The sequence below is a fragment of the Genypterus blacodes genome, unplaced genomic scaffold (genome assembly GCF_046128005.1).
Source record: "Genypterus blacodes isolate CSIRO-AG114 ecotype Tasmania unplaced genomic scaffold, CSIRO-AGI_Gbla_v1 ptg000003l_1, whole genome shotgun sequence".
NCBI classification, from domain to species: domain Eukaryota; kingdom Metazoa; phylum Chordata; class Actinopteri; order Ophidiiformes; family Ophidiidae; genus Genypterus; species Genypterus blacodes.
Genome location: NW_027466817.1, coordinates 3,315,263 through 3,336,399, shown reverse-complemented (window position 1 = coordinate 3,336,399; position 21,137 = coordinate 3,315,263). Strand labels below are relative to the sequence as shown.

Genomic DNA, 21,137 nt, shown 5'->3' with positions numbered 1-21,137 from the left:
GCTGTATTGGAGGGATGAGGAGCTATGCTGTAAAACTGTATCTAATGACGTCATACCGGCATAACAAGTATAGAATGCCCGATTGTAATATTTTAACTATTTAACTATTTTACTTTAGATAGTGTTCTAAACATTAACCTTCTTTGTGCAATAGTGTGTATATGAAAAGTGGACCAACCTTGCACCTGATCATTCAGATAGTGAGACTGATGTGTGACTTCCATGTTACACTTATATTGTTCTTCCATATTGCTACTGTGTGTAACAAAGGTGTCCTCACCACCCAGTAAACCTGTCCTCCCATACAATAAACTGCTCTCTGAGTTTCAGTGTAAAGGTTGGAACTGACACTACCTGCCCGGCCTCTTTGTAACCCCGCCCCCTTCTCCCACGCCCCGCCCCCACCCTCCTCCCCTCCCTGCGCACACCTGTAACCCAGAGCAGCCGCACCTAATAGAGCAACTCTCCTCTGATGCGCTCTCTCTCTCTGCTTTTGCTCCGAGTCTCGACGCCGCGTTGACATGTTCGAGTTCTTGTCTTACCTGCACGACTCGGAGCTTGTGGCGCGGTTCCAGAGGCGATGCGGACTCTTCCTCGTCGAGGCTGCGCATCACGGGAAGACGCGCGTTTTTACGGGCCACAACGTCCAAGGGGACAAATCACGTGGCGAGTTGAGGGAAAGATGGGCTACTCATGATAGCGATCCACCTCAGAAACACGAAGCGAATGGACGCAAAGACGCTGGCGTAAGTTTCAAATTCATGAAGTGACTGACCTGAGAGTCTAGACTAGAGAGAGTTTCTTCAGGTGGATTGACTGAATGAGGAAATCAAGGGTGACATGTGCTGCTACTACAGAGATCTCATATCAGTGGCATTTCTAGTTTGTCCAGCTGTGTATCTGACTGATCTTCTGCATGAGGGATACTGGTTACATTCTTCTTTATCTGCTTTTGGTTTGAAAATCTATTTATAAGGCCACTGATCACGTGGCAGTGCCCTTATTCCAGCTGATTCCTGATAACTTTTGTAATCTTTGTAGAATTGTTATAGCAAACTACATGGCCACATAATAAAATTGCAAGTTTAAAATGTTATTTGAAAAGTAATAAAGGCTCGAGCTGATATACAGGACAATATAAAACATTATAGAGCATGAAAATGGGTCATAAGGATGATGTAAGATATGGACAGAGGCTAAGAACATGATGAGTAATGTCCAGGTCTTTATTATGTTATTCTGAAATGATGCAGGAGAGGTTTGAGGTTTCTCTTAGAAGAAGGAAATGCTGGATCGGTTATGAGAACACACCTGCCTGCTTAAAGGGAATTCATAACACAGTTCCTCAAGGTTGCCATCTATGTCTTTAGGGTTCATTTGAGTTAACTGGTGTTTGTTTCCCCGCAGGGCTGCAGGCCAAACTATGAGGTGAGGAACTGGATGCTGCACTTCCTCTTCCTCATCTCAGCTGGACTAGGACATGAAGTCTTCTACATCACCTGTTTGCCCTGCATCCACTGGAACCTGGACCCTTTCCTCTGCAGACGTCTCATTAACACCTGGGCTGTAAGTTACATCAGAGAGAGCGAGAGTTAGTGAGTGTGTGGGCGTATGTGTGTGTGTGACTGTAGTTGATCAGAGACAGGGGCTTGTATATGTGTCAGCCAGACCACCTCAGCGGGCTCATATGCCAGTCATCAGTCCGACGTCTGTCCGGTTCACAATGCCAACTCTCTTCTCTCTGCAGTTGCTTTGCTCTCTTCACCTTTCAACCTCCTTTCATCCTTCTCGCTCTCTCTCTCCCCTCCCCCCCTCCCCTCAGTGACCTGTCTCTGACACCACTGTGTCCATATCCCCAGGCCTGGGGGGGCCATTGGGGCCAGGTTGACCGGGGCCCCTTGGCATGGTGAGAGGCCACACATGAGCACACATCAGTGGAGTAAGGCCATTAGGATCCCTCTCTTAGATGGTTATTCAAACTGAATCCAGTGTATTACAGTGTATTGCCTATCCCATCGCGCATGGTACCCGTAGTGTACAGTACATTTGGCTTCTTCTAGAGATACACACCAGCCTCAGTCCTGCAGTGTGATGAGAAGTGTGTTTTTGTGGCCTCTGTGGCCTCTGTGTCCTGGCCCTCACTGGTTGTTGGGTGCCCTGGGTCTGAACCTCTAGTCCCCCCCCTGCCCCCCCAGGGAATAGACACCATTCTTTTGGCATCCTGACTCCAACAGGCCCTTTACGTGAACTCAAACACTGCTTCTACTACACAAGAAACAGCCCCCCGACATACACACACATGTGCAGACTCACTATATTGCCTACTAAACACACTCATTCCCCTCCCTCTAGTTAGACATTACCAGTTTTCCTCTGTGTTCTCCTCCTCCCAGTCTAGCAGCGGTGTGTTTTATTGCTCTCATCAGTGTTGTGAGCTTTCTCTCTCTCTCTCTCTCTCTGGACTCCCCATCTGGCCTTTGAGCCCTCAGGGTGCGCTGCACTGCACCTCTGACTGCAAACAGCACCCTGCCATTGTACTGGTGGAGTTATCGGAGGTTCATGGAGGGACATGCCCTCTCACTCTCGCTCTCTGTCTCCCTCTCTGTCTCTCTCTCTCTGTCTGTCTCTCTCTGTCTCTCTCAACTCGCATGACCTGGACGCAAGCAAGATTTGTAGGCATGCATGAGCAGCCACATTGCGGACATGAATGCCGCGCACACACCCACACAACCACATACACACACAACCACACTGTCCTTCACTGCCCTTCATTGACTCAACTTGCAGGGTGACTTCTTTTGACTTACAGAACAATGATAGTCATTCACCATATGGCCATGAATTTACAGGGCGAAGTCATATGGTATTTCTTAATATTATGCGTATCACCAACTGCATGCCGTCTGGAATATCAAAAAATCTCACGTTACGCTTTTTGCATAATTACACAGAGGACATACTCTAGTCTAAAATCTGACTCACTGCATATTCTTTACAAAGACACTGTGGTCATTGCAGGTGGTGCCGGCTTAGAAAACAGGTTTTATGGCACATTTCTTTAAAATCCAAAGTGCTCGAAAATAACCAGAGCCAATATCATCAACAAACCATGTGATGAATAAAGGGTGGGATTGTCTTACATTAATGGGGCACTTAGTAAAATGGAAACTCCCCAGATAAAATTTTAAAACACAAATTGGCTTGAAAGGGGGAGAAGTGGACATATTATACAGACGTCTGTGTTGTCATTTAGGGGTCTATTTTGTGATCTTTGTTTTATTACTTTAATGTGCAAACACCTCGTCGATTTCAAATTCAAACTTTATGTTTGCTCCAGCACCACTGTGCCCACTGAGAGAAAACAGTTGAATGTACTGAGTCTTAAAGGCCCCCTAAGCAAAAGTCCTTCCTGCATCATTTTGTACATCGACAGACCGCAAACCGCCTTGTATTCTGCCATTATTTTTCTAAATGTTCTGTATCCTCCTAAAAGCGAGAATCCTCAGAGAAAAGTGAAGAATTCTCTCTGGAATGTGTATAAGCATGTATGCAAACATACTGACCAAAGCTGCTCCCACTCCCGTCCTACCCTGTGGGTGTGACTAACCAGTTCGGCAGGTAAACACTCACATGGCGAAATAAACATATTTTGTAACTTTCGGTGTCTCTAACTTGACCCAATAATAATCATATTAGTACAAAACAAATCACTGTGTGTGTGTGTTCCTGTAACTAATACTGAGCTGTTGAATACCCCTCTCACATGTTGACAGATCAAAGTCCGAAGCCACACTGGGTGTAATACACTTCCACACACACACACACACACACACACACACACACACAGCAGCATGACTATCTAAAGGATAGGAGTTAACTGTTGTGTCAGTGTGAGCGAGCCATCTTTGGGCCGCTCCTCTGATGTGACTTGTACAAAGATTACCACAGAGGCTGGAGTGATAGATTGACCTCAACCAGCTGAATATGATGGTTTGTTGATGGGAGGGTGAGGGGGGCGGGGGAGAGGCAGGGGAGGGGGAGGCCATATTAACTGGTTGGCAGCTGCATAGTGTAAGCAAATGAATGTAGTAGATGCTGTAAACACAGTATTGCTTGTTGTCTGAATAAACTGTCATAATGAATGGACGGAGTCACAAGTACTAAATGTGCATTATAGTTCATGGTACCGAGTATTGTGTGTGTGTGTGTGTTTAGTGAACATATCAGAATAATGAACGTCAGGCATTTCTAATGGACACGGACAGAATTAGTCTCTTGTTGTCAGAAGTATTGACTTCTCTCGGCTTATTCCGCTTAAGCGTTTGTATTTTCTATATTTGTTTGCAGGATTTTCTGAAGAAGTCCCAAACTGCTCTTGAAATTAAGCTTGGTTAAATGGTGAGAAAGGCTGTTTTTCATTGTTCCTTTTTTCAGTTTCTTCACAAATGATACGCCAAACTCAATGAATAACAAACCATATTTATCCCATGATTGGAATACATGGAATTTGGATCTGGGTTAGGATCTGGACTAAATCTATGCTTAGATAGGGCCACAGGAATGATAGTTATTCTGTGTTTAAAGCTGTTGTCCCCCTTTTTGTTAGTTGTAGTCTCTATCTCTCCTTCCCTCCCATCACTTTTTCCATTATCTCTCTGTATCTACCAGTTGTTGCACTAACAGCAGGGTCAGCAGCCCTGCTTTTATATCTCATTTGCCATGGTAACAAGCATTTCTTGATTACAGTGTCAGTAATAACAACCTCTCTATCCTCTGCGTCTTAAACACACACATTAGTCTCTCCCGCTCCCTCTCTGCTTTCTGTCCCTGCTCCTCGCTAAGACAGCCAGTCATTAAATATACAAGGCGGATCCTTAAATAAACCTGGAGCTGGAAGAGCAGGCTGCCCCCTCTGACTGCCACTGGGGAGCTCATGAAAGAGAATATAGGCAAGAAACACACCCATACCCATACACACCGGTCCACACAAGCACTGTCACACACACAGGTTGAGTATTTGATGGTATACACCCCCAATTCCCCACCGAATGAAGACGCTGCCTCAGCCTATTCCAGTTTTCCATTTCTTATAATGGATTTTGTTACTCTAAGACTGCAGGATCTGCATCTTCTGCCAGGGTGGCTCTCCATTTCTTTGTCTTTTCTGTTCAGTGGAAGTGGTGATAAGTTATTTATGAGAGTGTGTGCGGTACAGAGCAAAGACTAATCAGGATTTTACTTCCACTTCTCGTTGTTTTTATCACCATCTTCCTTCCAAGCAAAATGCAAGAGCGCAAGAGACAAAGGAGGGGTAGAAGATGGATTTCTGATGTCTGATACTGATATTAGGGACTATTATACAGATTTCCATGTTTCGCTTTTCTTTTAGTGGTCCATTTTGTACGCTGAGTGAAAACAGGCCATTTTAGGTACTATCCTTTAAAGGGCACACATATTACACAAATCCATTTTTCCTTGGCCTTTTTGGATCAAATTATTGCATCATAATTCACTAAACACAACATTGAGTCAGCGCTGCTTGCAAGGGACTGTCGGAAAATCTAACCTAGAGCTTGCTGAGCACCATCAGCAATGTGGAGAAGCTTGCCAGTGTAGCCTATCACTCAAATGGCTGCTTGGATACCATATAAGTGTGAGTGTCATTTTCAGATGGTCCTTGGTGGACAGCAGTGATTTAGAGACAACCAATCAGAGGTTTGGCTCAGTTGCACACAGTTGGTTTTGGAAAATGACAGACTGAGGGCCAGGAAACACGCTGCAGAAACTGATTTGTGTGGATTTTTTCGTCAACAAATTCCCCAAACTTGAGTCTAGTCCAAAGGGAACTATGCTAACTTGCTAATATACAACAAAATATGGTTCCTTTTAAGCCCCCCTGGGAAAAATCCTCCTCTTTATTAATCTGAGCCAGCAGAATGTCACAGCAGACATCTCCTCTGCTCCTCATCTAACACACTGATGTCCCTCCTCTCCCTCAGCTGGTGATGTATGTTGGCCAGGTGATGAAGGATCTTCTGAAGCTGCCTCGCCCTCTGTCGCCCCCAGTGGTCAAGCTGGAGCCGCGTGTTGATGCGGAATATGGAATGCCCTCCACCCACGCCATGGCCGCCACTGGCATCTCCTTCACCCTCCTGCTTAGCGCCACCTCCAGGTTTCAAGTGAGTATTACAGATTGTTTTTCTAATTGTCATGCTGTAGTTAAGGTGAAGTGCGGACTGTGGTGAGCGCCTCACTGGAAATTACAATTTTGTACTTTATACATTATTTCTTGTTTTTATTCACTTCTTTTCATAGATATTTCACCTGTGAGCACAAACACATTAATGCTCGAAATTCAAAATTAGTGTGATGTAGTTTGGTTCCAAAATAGTGCAAAATGTAGGTAGGTTTTCCAAATCGGTTTGGCTCCAACAAGGTTATTATTAAATGATATTATCAGACGTTATCGTAATATTAGTAATAGTTATATTATTATTATTAGGAAAGGAGCAATAAATGAAATTAATTTATAGAATTCAGAATTTTCTCAAACTCTCAGACAAATCCCCCCACAACCAAACATTCTTGGGAAAAAGCGACAGATATTATTTTATTTTAAGCACAATATGCATTTTAAGTGAAAATATTCCTGAAATAGTCCTAGGGAAAAAAAAATCTAACCAAATATGACCTAAAAAGAACTATAAAGAAAACGTTCTAGCTTCATATCCGGTGCTTTCTTTCACAATCTATGGATCAAATATGGATTTGAATTTCAGCTACAGTGGCACTGGGAGCCTCCATGTGCCACTGTAGCTGAAATTCAAATCCATGGGTTGGGAGCGAGTTGATACTGGTGGCTGAGTGGGATGAGGGGCATGGCCCTGCTGTCCATCACTGAGCTGCTGTACAATGGGCAGGGAGGGGTGGAGCCAGCAGTCACCATCAGTCACCATCAGCCACACCCGTCCAGCTGCTGTTTGGTCTTCTGATGGACTCAACTGAGTCAATGACTGTCAGTCTACATCTACACCTCCCTCCTACTCCTGTTCTTTCCCACTTTAGCTCTCACACTCTACTGCCAGATCAATAAAACGCTCAGTGGCTCAATCATGCCTGTCTTTAATAAAACACTGAAGAACTGAGAACACACTGAGGCTCTTTCTGTTAGAACTTTACAGCCCCTACAGCTGTCGGGCTGATGTTGTCATCATTTTGCCAAACTCGAGGTCGTAATTTTCTCAAATCCTCAAGGTCAGAGAACATTTCAACATCCCGAGACGAGCGTGTACACTGGAGCACTTAATTGTGGCCTTAGATTCCTCCAGGATTTCTTGAAGGCAACAGCGTGCATAGCTATAGATGAGTTGTGGGGTCTTTCCAGAAGTACTGAATAGCCACAAGGCCCCGGGGCAACTTGCCTGGTTCCCAGAGCAGGTCAGAGGTCACAACAGTCAATCACAGAGTGACCCCCCTCCTGTCCCTGGCATGCTTTGTGGCCATTCAAAAAACCCCTCTTCATGAACTACCAGTGAATAGACCTCCAGCTGCAAAGGACAGGAAAAGACACAGGAAAAAAGAGAGGGAGGAGGAGAGGGGAGGGGCGGGAGGAGGTGAATAAGGCCTCTCTTCTCACTGTTATTAAAATGGAGGGAAAACAAAACCTGCCGCCATAGGTAAAGGAGGGAGGGAAGAGAGGACGGGGAGACAGAGGGATGAAAGAGCAGTGAAGTGATGATGGGCAGCACTTCACCCTGACAGAATGGACGACAGGCACAGAGGAATGAAACGTCACCATGAGAGGGTTTGACGAATGGACGGCTTGGTTCTGAACTAACAGGAACAAGGATGCAAAACGAGAGGCAGGATGGAAGCTTTTCTCCAGTATACCATGGAGGAATGGGAGGAATTGGAGGATGTTGGCTGACAACCTGCAGTCACAGATAGAATCAATGTTACAGCTGTCGCTCTGCATTTTGTTCTCACTTGTTCATAAGTGTGTGTTTGTCTTTCAGTTCCAGTTCGAGGTGGGTCTGCTGGTCGCCATGGTGCTGTCCTCTCTGGTGTGTCTGAGCCGTCTGTACACAGGCATGCACTCAGTGCTGGTGAGAGCTCTTGCGATCCACACACACACACACACACACACACACACACACACACACACACACACACAGCATAAAAGATTGAAACCTAATGCATGATTCATAATTCATATGTGCATCTTGTAGTATGTCTGGATGGCTCTGATTCAGAACTGCCATCTGTCTCAAATAGTTTCCTGAGGCTAAAATATAAAGTCACAAATCTTTACTTCTGAGAGAATCAATCATCCTTAATTACAAATTGATCAGATGCAGATGCCCTTCGCTTAAATAAAAGCTTAAGTACTTTACTGGTTTGAATCTCAGAAGCAATTATTCATCAGTTGCAGTAGACAACTGGGGGAAACTCCAAGATCCAATACCTCCACCAAGGCCCAACAGTCCTTTAATTGTACCTGTTTGCAATACAGTATAAGGCCAGAATCATTCCCTTGAAATCAGACATTCTAATTCATTGCACAGTATTATTGAGTCAGGATCCTTTTCTTTAAATAGTCAAAAATATCAAAACCATTTATTCTGCCTCTCTTCTAGTTTCACTCACGGCAAATTATCCTTACATACCGTCATTATTCTCTATTCTGCTTCCAGGATGTGATCTGTGGAGCCTTGATCTCAGCCGGTATCATGTTTCTCACGTACCCATATTGGGAAACCTTCGACCACTTCCAGCTCAAAAGCCCCGTCTCCCCCGTCGTGTCGTTGGTGCTGCCCTTCGTCCTCAGCTACACGTACCCGGACCTGGACCATTACAGCCCCACGCGGGGGGACACCACCACCATCCTGGGAGCGGCGTCCGGCTCCTCTGTGGGATACTGGGTGAACCAGCAGCTGGGGCAGACGTTCGAGCCCGAGGGAGTCTTACCTGTGCCCCTGCCCACGCTGAGAGTGGAAAGCCTGGGTGTTTGCATGATTCGCTTCCTGTTGGGTGGGGTGCTGCTGGTGGGAACCCGACAGATCATGAAAACGCTGAGCCTGAAGGTGTTGTACTCTTGGTACGGAGTGCCGCAACATGACGAGAGCGCTCGCAGGAGAAAAGAGATCGAAGTACCGTACAAGTTTGTCACCTATACATCTGTTGGACTTGTCAATTCTATGCTGATCAATAGAGTCTTCATTCTTCTGGGGCTTTGACATGGTTTGATATTATAGCTAGGTGTCTCTTTAAAATGCTCAGTGTAAAGTTTTTTTATCTATTTGTATGTGTCAGAGCTGTTTGTACATGTTTATAACTGCTTTTGTATATATAGTTCATGAATAAAAAAGTGACGTAACTGATTTGAGTTGTTTTGGTCATGTACTGTATGTAAGCACTGTGACATCATAGGAACTGTCCCTGGTTGAAGCCTTTACGGACCCTTCTGTGTGGAGCTGGCTTGGTCCCTCTGTGTTTGCGTGCGATTCCTCCAGGTACTCGAGTTTGTAGGGTTAATACTTCTGCCATTGCCCTTGAGCAAGGCACTGGGATACAACAAAGTCCCTGTGTACTTCACTAGCATCTGCTCCCACGAGTGTGTGGGGCCATGAATCAGTTAAAAATGTAAATTATTTTCACGATTTCCGAGTTTAAACAGTCAGAATTGTGCACTGTTGCTTCTGGTGTGTATTCATGCACTGCAGGGTTTTTACTTCCATGTCTAATTTCCATGACATGTTGAGCGGGGGGGGGGGAGAACTCCTCCTTGATCCTGACAAAACCTCCAACCAGTCAAAAAAGAAACAAATAATCAAAACCGGTTCAACTGAAACTTGGCAACTTCATTTCAATTTGGCCCGTACCCGTCTGTGCCCTGTAAGGCGTATCAACCCCGGCGGGTTACAACAGGCCAGAACGCCATATTGTTCCATTTAAGGTTCAAGACCCAACAGTGCAGAAAGAGAAAAAGTTAAGCTGCCTTCCAGTGAAGCGGAGTTTGAAGGAATGCCGGAGTACCTGTCAGACTTGATTATGACACGGCGTGTTATCTTCACGGGGCCCTTTGATTCGGAACGCTACTAGCTGCGGCTGTTTGACTTTCAACCGCCAATGTGCAGTTACGGCTCCCGCAGCGTCGGTATAGGGGGTGACTGAAGGTTTTTCGGGACACGGCAAACGGTATGCAAACATGTAGACGACATTCCCTTTAATGTTGGGATGATTTATTAGAAGTACTGCAGGTGGGAAAGAACCATTTGTACTTAATTGTATTAAAAGATGAACCATCTACTCTCATAATCGACCAGAGCTCTGCTTTTTCTAATACAAGGACATTGGTAGTGTAGTTGATTGCAAAGAGATGATGTCATACCATTTCTCAACAGTGTTTTTCAGTGATTAATGCATGGCGTGGGCAGATGTGGTTCAGATCTTATTGAACGCAGCCACGTCCACTGACTGGACGTAGTCTTCGAAGGCGGTGATGGCTTCCTCCAGCAGATCCGTGCCTACTTTATCGTCTTCCACCACGCATCCTATCTGGAGTTTCTTGATGCCGTATCCGACCGGTACCAGCTTGGACTGCCCCCACAGCAGCCCGTCCATGCCCACGCTGCGGACGCGCTCCTCCAGCTGGGCCATGTCGGTCTCGTCGTCCCAGGGCTTGACGTCGAGTAAGATGGAGGACTTGGCGACGAGCGCTGGCTTCTTGGACTTCTTCGCGGCGTACTCGGCGAGACGCTTCTCCTTGAGTCTCGCCAACTCGGCGCCCTCGTCCTCCTCGTCTGATCCGAACAAATCCAAATCGTCGTCGCTGGCGGCGGTGGTGTCGTTTGAGGCAGGGGGAGTCGCTGGATGGACGAACTGACTCTTGGCTAACGGGAGGATGGTTCCATCCCTCTGGAAGGTCTTGATGTGGTTGTACCAGCGCAGGGCGTGGCAGAGGGCGGGTGACGGGGCGGAGGACATGGCTGCAAACACAGACACGTCAGCCTGGGACGGCACAAAGCCTTCCACGTAGCTTTTGTCCGATAAGAAATCGTTGAGGGCTTTGAGGCCAGCCGGTGCGCTCAGGTCACCGAAGACGGTTTTAGTAGAAGTCTGGCGGGAGACGGGAGCCTGCAGGGATTCAGCTGGAGTGGGAAACTTGTGCTTGAGAGCTTCTTGCACGGGGACGTCGTGTGTGAGGAGCGTTTCAGCAGTGTGACCACTGGAAGAACCAAGGCAACAGGTAATGAGTCAGTGCACTTAATTACCATGCAGCAACTCCAAGACACAAGTCACCCAAAATGAAGAGCAGGCATGCCCCAACACACACACACAAAGATACACAAACACACACGGCACGACACACCATTCACCTCAAAAACACAATGGAATCCTATTCAGTTTAATTCTTCTGTCATGATTTAAAAACAAGCCTCATTATCAGTATAACAAAGGTGACTCCACATTATGATGCAGCTCAGGCTCAGTTCATTAGTTTGCTCATGCAGCAGCTGAACAGAACCATCAGCACTCATCAACCACATGATCCAAACACTCTTTCAACACTTCAACAGCTCCGCAAAATCTCAAATTTGGATTTGACGGCTGCTTTGCATGCTTATGAATAAGAAAGTAAGATTCACAGGAAGGTTTCGATGTCCATCTCCAGGGCGGAGCAGGGCATGGTGAGCTCGAAGCGCTCGATGACGTCCGGGTGGAGGACCCCGAGGAGTCCCACGCTCTTCCCGCGGACAAAGATCTCCGCGCAGCGCCCGGGGAAGAAAGTGGAATCTGGAGGAGTGAAAAGAAACATCGGAGCACTTAGAGACGCACGAGGAGCAGAACCAAAGAGCAACAGTGACCAGACACGATAGCTGGCCTCAACATCGTCCTCTTTCATCAGCGACACCTTGTAGTTCAAATCCCTGTGCTTGTTTCTTATGCATCAATATCCTGACAAACATCCTGAATCATTGTGCTATTATTCAACCTGCCACCTGTTGGATCTAGTTGTTTCTTTGCCCTCTGTCACATTTCTGTCCTCCCAGTTACCACAGTTACCACAGAGATGCAGCAGACAATTCTTCAGTTTTTTTTTTTTGTCATCCTCGGTATAAAGAGCTTCTGCCTTTGGTTTTTTCTTGCGCTGTACTTCCCGGAGATCACGTGTCAATCAAAGAGTGGGTGGCGCTGCGCTGCCTTTCCTTGTTTTTCCGTCCATCTGTTGATAATTGTTCCCCCGCGGTGGCGATCGCTGATCAGCTCTCAGTATGTTTGTGTGTGTTACGAAAACAGAAAAATGCTCGACTTACTTTCTTCTTCCAACCATTAACAGTGAAACTTTGATGGATGGAAGAGGACTATGCAATACATCTTTGCTCTATAATTACATTCCAATCAGCTGTTAGTCATGTCAGTGTTGTGCTGAATCCCCCCCTTCCCTTGCCCCCCCCTCCTCCTTGTCACTGTGAGAGAGGCATCGCTCACTTTGTTGCAAAAACTGCCAAGTGACACGCACAACAGAAAGACAAACAAGACTCATCGGAGATTTAACGAGCTACATGGGGTTGCTATGACGACAGCCCCACATGCAGAGACATGAATTCTCCCACAATGCACCGCGTCTTCCCACGCTGCCTTTGCTAATGGCTTCCAGAACCCACCGCTTAGATGTTCAGTCATCGCTATGGACAAAAAGCCTTGCAAAATCCATGGGCCTGCAAAACGTCTCAGAGTGTGTGTGTGTGTGTGTGTGTGTGTGTGTCTGCGTGCACTCAGGAAACTAAAGTCAGGAAATTCAACCATTAGCTCCAGTTGCCTGTGCTGTGTGTGTGTGTTAAGTGTATTAAAGCGCTGGGAGTGTGCTTGCGTCGGCGCACACGTCATCTACTTGTACCATGAGCAGGATGCCATGGCAACTATATAAATAGCTCTGGTACATCTTAAATAACCAGTCAGTCAATGAGAATCTTACACTTCAGCCAGGCCACTTTTCCGCCCACTCGCCTCTTAACTTTCAGCAAACCGGACTTACAGGAGCCGATAGGAGAGGAAGCAGCCATAATTATCCAATTCAAACATGTATATTATTGACAGCTTCCTCCATTTCTGGGTCAAAGTGCGACAGCTTTCGGACAAAACCTCGCCTTTTAAATACGCCGTCTATATCTGCACGCCTCAGCTTCAAATCCAAAGCTTCAAAAATCCATAGAGAGGGGAGAGGAGATGGGCGAACACAGGGTACAGTACAGGGGCCAGGACCTTACATTGGTCACAGTTGTTAAGTGAAACACGGGCATCTGTCTCCTAAGTGGTTTCTTCCCCCGCTTCTGCTCCCCTGACTCTTCATTTCATCCCCCTTTCCTGCTCTGAGGGGAGGAAACCCAGCTGACACTTATTCCCTCGCCGTCAGGGCCCGGGAGCGGCGGTGTAGTCGGTGATCGACGCGTCTTGAGGGTGCGCGCGCGCGCGCGTGTGTGTGTGTGTGTGTGTGTGTGTGTGTGTGTCTGTCAGGTGAGCCCTTAAGATGTGGTCATGACCTCGTAATGTGGTTAAGGGACTCACTGACATATGGGGGTGGAGCTTTAGGCTAATGGTGGATAAAGAGTGGAAAGAAAATGGCAGAGGAGAGAGAGGAAGAGTGTTTAGCCCGGTGCTCGTGTGCATTAGTGTGCTGTGCGGAAGGACTGTTTCATTTTCTTCTATCTGTGTGTGTGTGTGTGTGTGTCTTGTCAGATGGACAATCTCAGCACCCGTGGGTGGGTGTTATATGTGCCAGTCTGTCTGCAACAGGGCAACGTGACTCCCGTGCGCTCTCTCTCCTCCGGTGCAGACTTTTTCCGCGCCGCCATGCCTCGTCTTCGCTCACGCCTCCACTTCGCCTCCACCATCCCCTCTCCTCGCTCCCTCATTACATCTCTCTCCCCCGTCTCCCTCCACACATCCATCCCTCCTCACCCTCTCTGCCAGTCTCTCTCCCCCCAGCCGCACTTATTCCCTGATACTTGAGCTCATTGATTTGCAGGCGGAATGGGGCCAGCGGAGCCGCGCAGATATCCTGCAGTACGACCTTGGAGCCAGCGAGCCAAGGAGAGGAAGGGAGGTGGGGGGTGGGGTGGCAGAGAGGATGGGGTAAAGAAGGGAGAGATAAAGTACGGGGAGAGGAAGGACAGAGCGAGCCACTTCCCCCGCAGAAAAAGAAAAAAATTGCCTTGATTTATGAGATTCTCTTTGGGAAAATGAAAGCTGAGCTGCGTTTGAATCTGGCTGCCCTGCGTTTGCACCTGCACACAGCAAACACGTCTGACTCTGAAAGGAACGACGGCGTCTGCCAGGAACACCGTCATACCTCCGACCGTACTCCAACATCAGGCCGCGAAGACAACGGCGCCGGGTTTCCAACTGAGGCCGACTCTCAGAATGGTGCCAAACACGCATCATCGCCGTTTGAGGCGACTGTAAAGAATCCAAACGTATTAATGAATAAAACGGAGAGTGAAGCTCACAGATGTGGAGACCTGGAACAATTTCACCGCCTCCAAACCTCATTCAACTTCCACTGCTCTTCTCGTCGGCTGTTGGAGAGCAGGGGTTGGTTATTTTAGTGTTAAGATGACACAATTTTTGTATTTGACAGCAAAGCATAAAACAAATGAGACGGAGCACAGGGAGTGAATTGTGCTTGGATCCGTTTTCGGACTTTTCCAAGACTTTCCTTTGTAACGTTGGAGCCCCTGATAACACCGACCACCTGTTTGGTCCTTGTTTGTCCATGTCGGGTTTCCAAAGTGGTTTCCACTTCAAATGGGCTGGAAAGCAGCTAATCAAACCAGTGTGTACGACAAGTTGTCCAACACATTGTTCAACAATCCTTTTAACTTTCCTGAGCCAAATATCAAATTCTTCCCATGTCGCCTCTCTGGAATAGAACCTTTTCAATGGCCGCGCTATTCCACAACTGCTGTGAGCAAGAGACACGGTGAACAGCTCTACTGACAGCATTACAGCTAACAACTCTGAATTATAGAAGCAAAAAGCACAGCAGGGCATCAACTGGACTTACATCACCTCAACAAAACCAGACTCTTACCCATATCGGCTCAAAATGTATTTGCTCACCGGCTTAGAAGGGAAATAAACATGTTCTGGCTTGGAACTCTAGGATTTCTTTCTCCCTGTATCAATGCTTTGACAGTTAAGCACTTGTACGTTCCCAGTTTGGGTTCTTGTTGTCCCGCCCCCCCTCAGCTTCTCACCGTCTGCAGCCTGGATGTGGTAGCCGTCTCCCCTGCCCGGCTTCATGTCCAGCAGCTGCATGGCTCTGTCCAGCAGGCCGTGGATCACCTCAAAGCCGGGACTCTTGTTGTAGTAGACGGCGCAAAAACGCCGGCTGTTCCTCGCCCCTACGTCTGAGTGAGGGATGAGGAGGAAAAAGAGGGGGTTTAAGTTGGATTGCTGTTTCAGAGACTTTTCCAAACATACCAATAAAAGACTTGACACGCAAAAAACAACACAAACCTTTGGTCTCATCCTTCAGAACCACGTCGGATACCTCAAACAGTTTGAGAGGAAGGGGCATCTTCCTGTTGGCGGCTATTGTTTTCAACAGGCCGGGCAGCAAGGTGGTGCGCGCCACCTGGTGGAGAAACACAGTAGTGAGGTTGAAAACTCGGCCGGTCAGACAGAGTGCGCCCTCTTCTGGACAACAAGCCGGGTTGAAATTCAGGCAACTAGATTCTAGATACACTTAACACACAGAGATACAGCTGCTAATCAATCCAAAAGCAAACACAGTCAGCTCTCTAATGTCCACTACACTACTATTTCCAATGTACATCTGCAGCTTTATAGAAATGAATCTGTTACACTCTGTGACAGTAAGTGACCTGGAACTCAGCCGTTTTGGGATTGGCGATGTGGGCCGCCCCGGTTTCAGCGATCTTCTTCCCAAGCTTGTCTGCTATGTCTTCTTGAGAACACTACAGGATGACAAAGGGAGAGGAGATAAATAATAATGAATATGGATCAAAAACCATTTTTAAAATTGTATCCGGGTGTTTCTATTTTACCAAGGCAAAGTTGAGGGCCTCTGTGAATCCAGCCGCTGCCAGGTCCTGCCTCAACAGCTCAGTCAGCTTATTCAGTGGGAACTATAAAGCAAAACGACATTTCGATTAGATCCAATGACGTTTCTCTGCGACATGCTTCCGCTGTAGGAGAGCAAAGTACCTGGTTGGCGACGGTGTAGGTGCGCGGCGTGGTGCGCTTGATGTTGTTGAAGCCGTAGGCGATGGCAGCGTCCTCCATGATGTCACAGGCGTGGATGACATCCGACCGCGTGGGTGGAATCTCAACCTCGATCTCGTCGTCGACGCCTGTGACCTGGGAGCGCAGGCACATCCTGGTCAGCAGCCGGGCGATGTTCTCTGTCGACTCGCTGATAGAGAGAACACAGACATATAGATATACATAATATAGGTGATGTGGTCTAAGTGGTAGTAGTCACACAGGTTTGTGAATATTACCATAATAAAATGGCATCACAGGACACTTGAACTTAATTCTGATGCTATAGAATCGGTCCAGACAGTAAATACCGTAAGGAGTGAACAGAATCTCATAGCTCCTCCTCCTAAATCTCTAATATATGTTGCTAACGCCTTTCATGAAAACTTTTCAATGTGACTTTTGTTTACAAATCCTGATTACCTTAAGAAATCAATACAAATAGAAAACAAAATCAAAAACAAAAATATTCAATAATGGTTGAAAACAAAGGAAATGATCTAAGTTGGTATATGTGTACATGGATGTTAACCCTTCATTGACACTGTAAATAAGGCTATAAGTCAGTTTCTTCCAATGTTGTGTAAACTACATTATTAGATTGAAATTACCGTAGCAAGTTCATTTATTTGAGTTTCAAATCTCATCAGTATCTTGCTGTTGTACCTAAAAGTTTCACTCAGCAGCAGCAATTTCCTTTTTGTCTTCCTTGTAGTTTTAATAATGTGCTTCCTAATGGCTCACCTGATGCCCACTTTGCGGTTGATGAAGCTACTGGACAGCTTCTCCTTCCTGTAAGCCAGCTCCTGCAGTCAGAGCAATGAGAGGAGTGACGGCAGAGAATTATGGACCATTGATCCCTCAGTGAAACACACATAGGGTAGAGTACGAGCTGACTGTAATGTGAGTGAGAGAGTGTATACCGTACAGGATATAAGCAGCTCTTGCCATCTGCGCACACCACCTCCGCCTCCTCCACGCTGACACGGCAAAAGAGAGAGACGGAGAGATTAGCTTCACTCATCGTTGCTGCCCTGATGCCATATTACACAGAAAAACTTAATACGGCCCCTTGAAATATAAACCGGGTGCGTTTCTAATACTTCATTTGAGAAACTGCTGATGCTGTCATTCTGTACTTTCAATGTCCGGTCATGTTCTGCAAGAGCAGGCAAACAAAGTGTAGAAATAAAAGATTCTGTGCTGTAGCAAACAACAAAGACAAACAACTGAAAACAGAACACGCAGGATTTACGCCTTAACTTATCTTCAGCACCAATCACACATTTGCACATTCACTCCTCATTAGAAATCTGTGTTTGCAGAGGGAAACACACGAGTCACGTTCAAGTGCTGAACTGGAACGCTGGCTACTTTAAGTCTCAAATCAAAATGTCAAAATGTGCAACTCACGTGAAAGGCTGTGAGCAGTACTCGCTGAACATGGTCACCATCATGTCCAAGACGATCTTTGCCTGGAGGGAAGGGGACACGTTTGTGTAACTTGTCTGGGATGACACAAATTGAAGGCAACATGTTATTGACTTTGTCAATGCCTCTTAGTTGTACCTTGGTTAGATCTGTGGCTGTGCACTCGATGAAGACGTTCTTTGTCTGTAGGGTGATTTTTGAATGGTCCCCTAGAAAACAGAAACATATTGAAAATGATAAGATAGAGGTGATTTCAGTTAAAAATGTGAGCTTGATTTTATATTATATTATTTAGAAACAAGCTGGAAATAAGTGCAGAGACATAAAGAGCGTGCAGTCACCGTTGATGATGGGAGGCATGGACAGGATGATGCCATTGCTGTCGTAGATGACGGGGTACACTGGCTTGTCTTCAATAATGTGAAGGTAATGTCTCAAGTGGCTGTCCGTCTGTTAGGAGGCAGGAGCACAACAGTTGATTAGCAACAGCTCAGAAAGACAAACGCTTCCTCAAACCAAAGTGGAGTAGGGTGGTTAGATGTTCACCTTGTAGAGGCTCATGAGCTCGGTGGCGGTGTACTCTTTGGTCTGGTTTAGGGGTTTGAAGCGGATGTCTCCAGGAGGTTTGGCCGTGTATGTGAAGGGGCCCGAGATGGTGCCCAGGTCGTGGGTGCCGATTGCCACCAGACTCCTCTTTCTGCAGAGACGGAGGTAATGTAACGTTCATGATTTGTCACTTCAGGATGACGTGACCAAGCAGATGGTAGTGGAACAGCAACACACGTGACATTGTACGCAAACTGGTGAGGTAACGGCTGCTCTGACCTGCAGATGTTCTGGTGGAGTTTGTCCTGCAGCTCGATGAAGCTGTCGTAGCTCTCCTGTGTGAAGGTGATGTTCCTCAACACTGCTGCCACAGCGTGTGGGCGCACTGCTGCGGTCTGCACGGGACAGCAGACATGACAGTCAGAGATGACAACAAACACTCAAGTTAAAGCTGCTAATTATACAATGACCCAAGCCACTGATCTGTGCAAGCAAGGTGAAGCAGGTCAAAGCAAAAGATGGGAATTTAAAGTAGTTACCTATACTGGTTGTACTTCAATGACATTTTTGCATTAGAGCAATACAGTCATATTGTTTAATAATTTCATTTTGACAGAATACTGCTCTGATCAATACCCTGGGACTCCTGAGTGAGTTTTTGAGGGGTGTTCTTACTTCATGTTACTACTATTTGAGAATGTATTTGAGTTGTCATGCATATATGGAGAGTAAGTGAAAGATGAAGCGACCACGCACCTCTTGAGTGATGATCAGCCTCTGAGGCTCGCCGCTGGCTGGTCTGACACGCTGGTAGCGGGGGGCCTCCAACCTGAAACACAAATATAATCTGTGCAGCAACAGTATGGCAAATCTGCATGCATCACACCACAAATGGAGAAGTAACTGGAGCGCACAACCAAAAGCAAAGAACATGCTAACCTATCATTAGACGGTATGCCCAAACAAACACACGCACTTACTTGTTCTTGAAGACTTGCAGTCCGCGGGCGAGCCCTTCCAAACACAGCAGGTCATAACGGTTGGCTGGCACATCAATCTTGTACAGGATGACATCGGACGCTCCTGAAGCTTTGGAGTCACCTTGCTCCCGGCTGATTATCTCCTTCTCCGAGGTCTGTGTTGGGAGTCAGAGCAGAGAGGTTCCCGGCTATATGTCAACATATGACTAGAAGACATTTATAGTCACAAAAGATATCTGTAAAAATCGGACAGAGTAAAGATTCATCTGATTTGTAGATGCAAAGTACTAAGTGTGATCATAAAGAAGGGATCAGACGTATACTTACAATCTCATCCAGCTCCAGTCCAAATTCAAAGCACAGCTCATCAAACTCCTCATCAGCTAAAAACAAGAAACAACTGTCATGAAAAATGTAAGTTCACGATAATTGACCCACCTGCCTCCAACTTCCCAGACATGGAGGAACTGTCATCATAATTCCACACTACAAGTAATTACACAATTATTCCAATTATCACAATTACAATTATTGCTACTACTGAAGGTGGCATGTGAAGTCAACACTGTTTGAGTTCACATTCATTATTAGACACATTTGTAAAATGTGATGGACAGGGAGAGAGAGAGAGAGAGAGAGAGAGAGAGAGAGAGAGAGAGAGAGAGAGATTCCCATTATACATTTGACTGATTCACTGACGACAATCAATCACTCTTGTATCAAATGTGCAACTTGAAAAATTGTCAATCAAACCTCTTAACACCACTAAAACGCACATTAAAACAGTGGAAAAAGTAGTCATCAGAATATCCTGGCTTGATTATTCGATGCTATAGATAGACAATGTTGCTACAAAACTGCAGGAAGAAAATGGAAACAACTAAAATAGCAGTGACACTGAAATGACAGGAGCCGGCGGAAATGATGCAATCACGTTGAAACCGAAGACACTATAGCTTTAAGTCCAATTGTTAGCGGCTACATCAGAACGACACCACACTTAACTGGTCTTAAAATTTGTATGCAGCCCATTTTACAAATTTTAGTTTAATTCATAATTGACGAAAGCATTGGTAGCGCTAATAGTCGCTCATGAGCAGATGCTGCATTGCTAACACGCGCATGGAAAGTACTGTTTTTGTTGTTTTTAACAGCAAAATGACACTTAACACCAGAACAAACGGTTTGTATGTTATTTGAACATGCAGTCGACGTGACTTACTGTATGTTCTGCCCAAAGCTTGGAACAGAAGATCCCTTTTTACCCCGACAGTCGGCATGTTGACTGCTGCTAATCCTTACGAGCCGTGGAAAAGGACCCCAACTAGCCGGCTGTAGCTGTCTGGAGCGGCGCCTGACTGAAAAGCAGGCCTTTTAATATTACTTTAATACATACAGATTTTACAAATACTACCTGAAATTACACCCATGGGTTTAGATACAGGCCTTGGGAGATTAAAGGATATCAAATACAATATGAAGAAAGAAAAAAAAAGAAAGAGAGTCCTATGTAAATATAAAACAAATCAGATCACGTCAAACGTAAATCAAGGTGTATGTGCACTTACACTTCAGCTTACAATAAAAACGTATCCTTGCTTAAAAAATGTTATATGAATGTAATTCATGAGGCTTGTAACCAGTCAAGGTTCTAGATATCTGGATGCCAATTTAACTTTTTGTCGCTCTATGTAGAAGCATTTGTATACGTGTGTCCATTTAAAGCAGCAGCTCAGAAATTAATTGAGAAACAACAGAGTAAAACATATGAATTATTAGAGGTTCCATACACTTGCAGTCTTTATCGTGTATACACGTGCAGTATGTGTTTGTAACGTCATCGTGTGTTTTTGACGATCCTATTTAATGTAATGAATTATACAAAATACA

At 45.9% G+C, this 21,137-nt stretch overlaps 2 protein-coding genes across 2 annotated transcripts; one reads left to right on the top strand and one right to left on the bottom strand.

Annotated features, from left to right (window-relative positions):
- The first annotated feature begins 428 nt into the window (after positions 1-428).
- Positions 429-9,399, top strand: sgpp2 (sphingosine-1-phosphate phosphatase 2). Its single transcript, XM_076145846.1, has 5 exons — positions 429-746; positions 1,408-1,566; positions 6,000-6,179; positions 8,016-8,105; positions 8,694-9,399. The coding sequence occupies exons 1-5, from the start codon at positions 522-524 to the stop codon at positions 9,234-9,236; spliced, it is 1,197 nt and encodes a 398-aa protein (XP_076001961.1). The 5' UTR covers positions 429-521; the 3' UTR covers positions 9,237-9,399.
- A 951-nt stretch (positions 9,400-10,350) lies between these two features.
- Positions 10,351-20,597, bottom strand: farsb (phenylalanyl-tRNA synthetase subunit beta). Its single transcript, XM_076144429.1, has 18 exons — positions 20,470-20,597; positions 19,575-19,630; positions 19,248-19,402; positions 19,024-19,096; positions 18,547-18,662; positions 18,268-18,418; positions 18,063-18,171; positions 17,860-17,930; positions 17,704-17,765; positions 17,219-17,270; positions 17,035-17,096; positions 16,234-16,441; positions 16,074-16,154; positions 15,891-15,983; positions 15,523-15,640; positions 15,261-15,413; positions 11,649-11,796; positions 10,351-11,227 (listed from the first exon to the last, which is right to left on the bottom strand). The coding sequence occupies exons 1-18, from the start codon at positions 20,525-20,527 to the stop codon at positions 10,444-10,446; spliced, it is 2,550 nt and encodes an 849-aa protein (XP_076000544.1). The 5' UTR covers positions 20,528-20,597; the 3' UTR covers positions 10,351-10,443.
- Positions 20,598-21,137: the final 540 nt, after the last annotated feature.

What these genes read in the sequence shown, in the direction of transcription:
- sgpp2 (XM_076145846.1), top strand. Translation starts at nt 522, where the DNA reads ATGTTCGAGTTCTTGTCTTACCTGCACGACTCGGAGCTTGTGGCGCGG. An exon ending in ATGGACGCAAAGACGCTGGC is followed by an intron (nt 747 to 1,407) that starts GTAAGTTTCAAA and finishes GTTTCCCCGCAG; the next exon opens with GGCTGCAGGCCAAACTATGA. An exon ending in CAGGCATGCACTCAGTGCTG is followed by an intron (nt 8,106 to 8,693) that starts GTGAGAGCTCTT and finishes TTCTGCTTCCAG; the next exon opens with GATGTGATCTGTGGAGCCTT.
- farsb (XM_076144429.1), bottom strand. Translation starts at nt 20,527, where the DNA reads ATGCCGACTGTCGGGGTAAAAAGGGATCTTCTGTTCCAAGCTTTGGGC. An exon ending in CTGCAAGTCTTCAAGAACAA is followed by an intron (nt 19,097 to 19,247) that starts GTAAGTGCGTGT and finishes TTTGTGTTTCAG; the next exon opens with GTTGGAGGCCCCCCGCTACC. An exon ending in CATGCCTCCCATCATCAACG is followed by an intron (nt 17,931 to 18,062) that starts GTGACTGCACGC and finishes TCTGTTTTCTAG; the next exon opens with GGGACCATTCAAAAATCACC.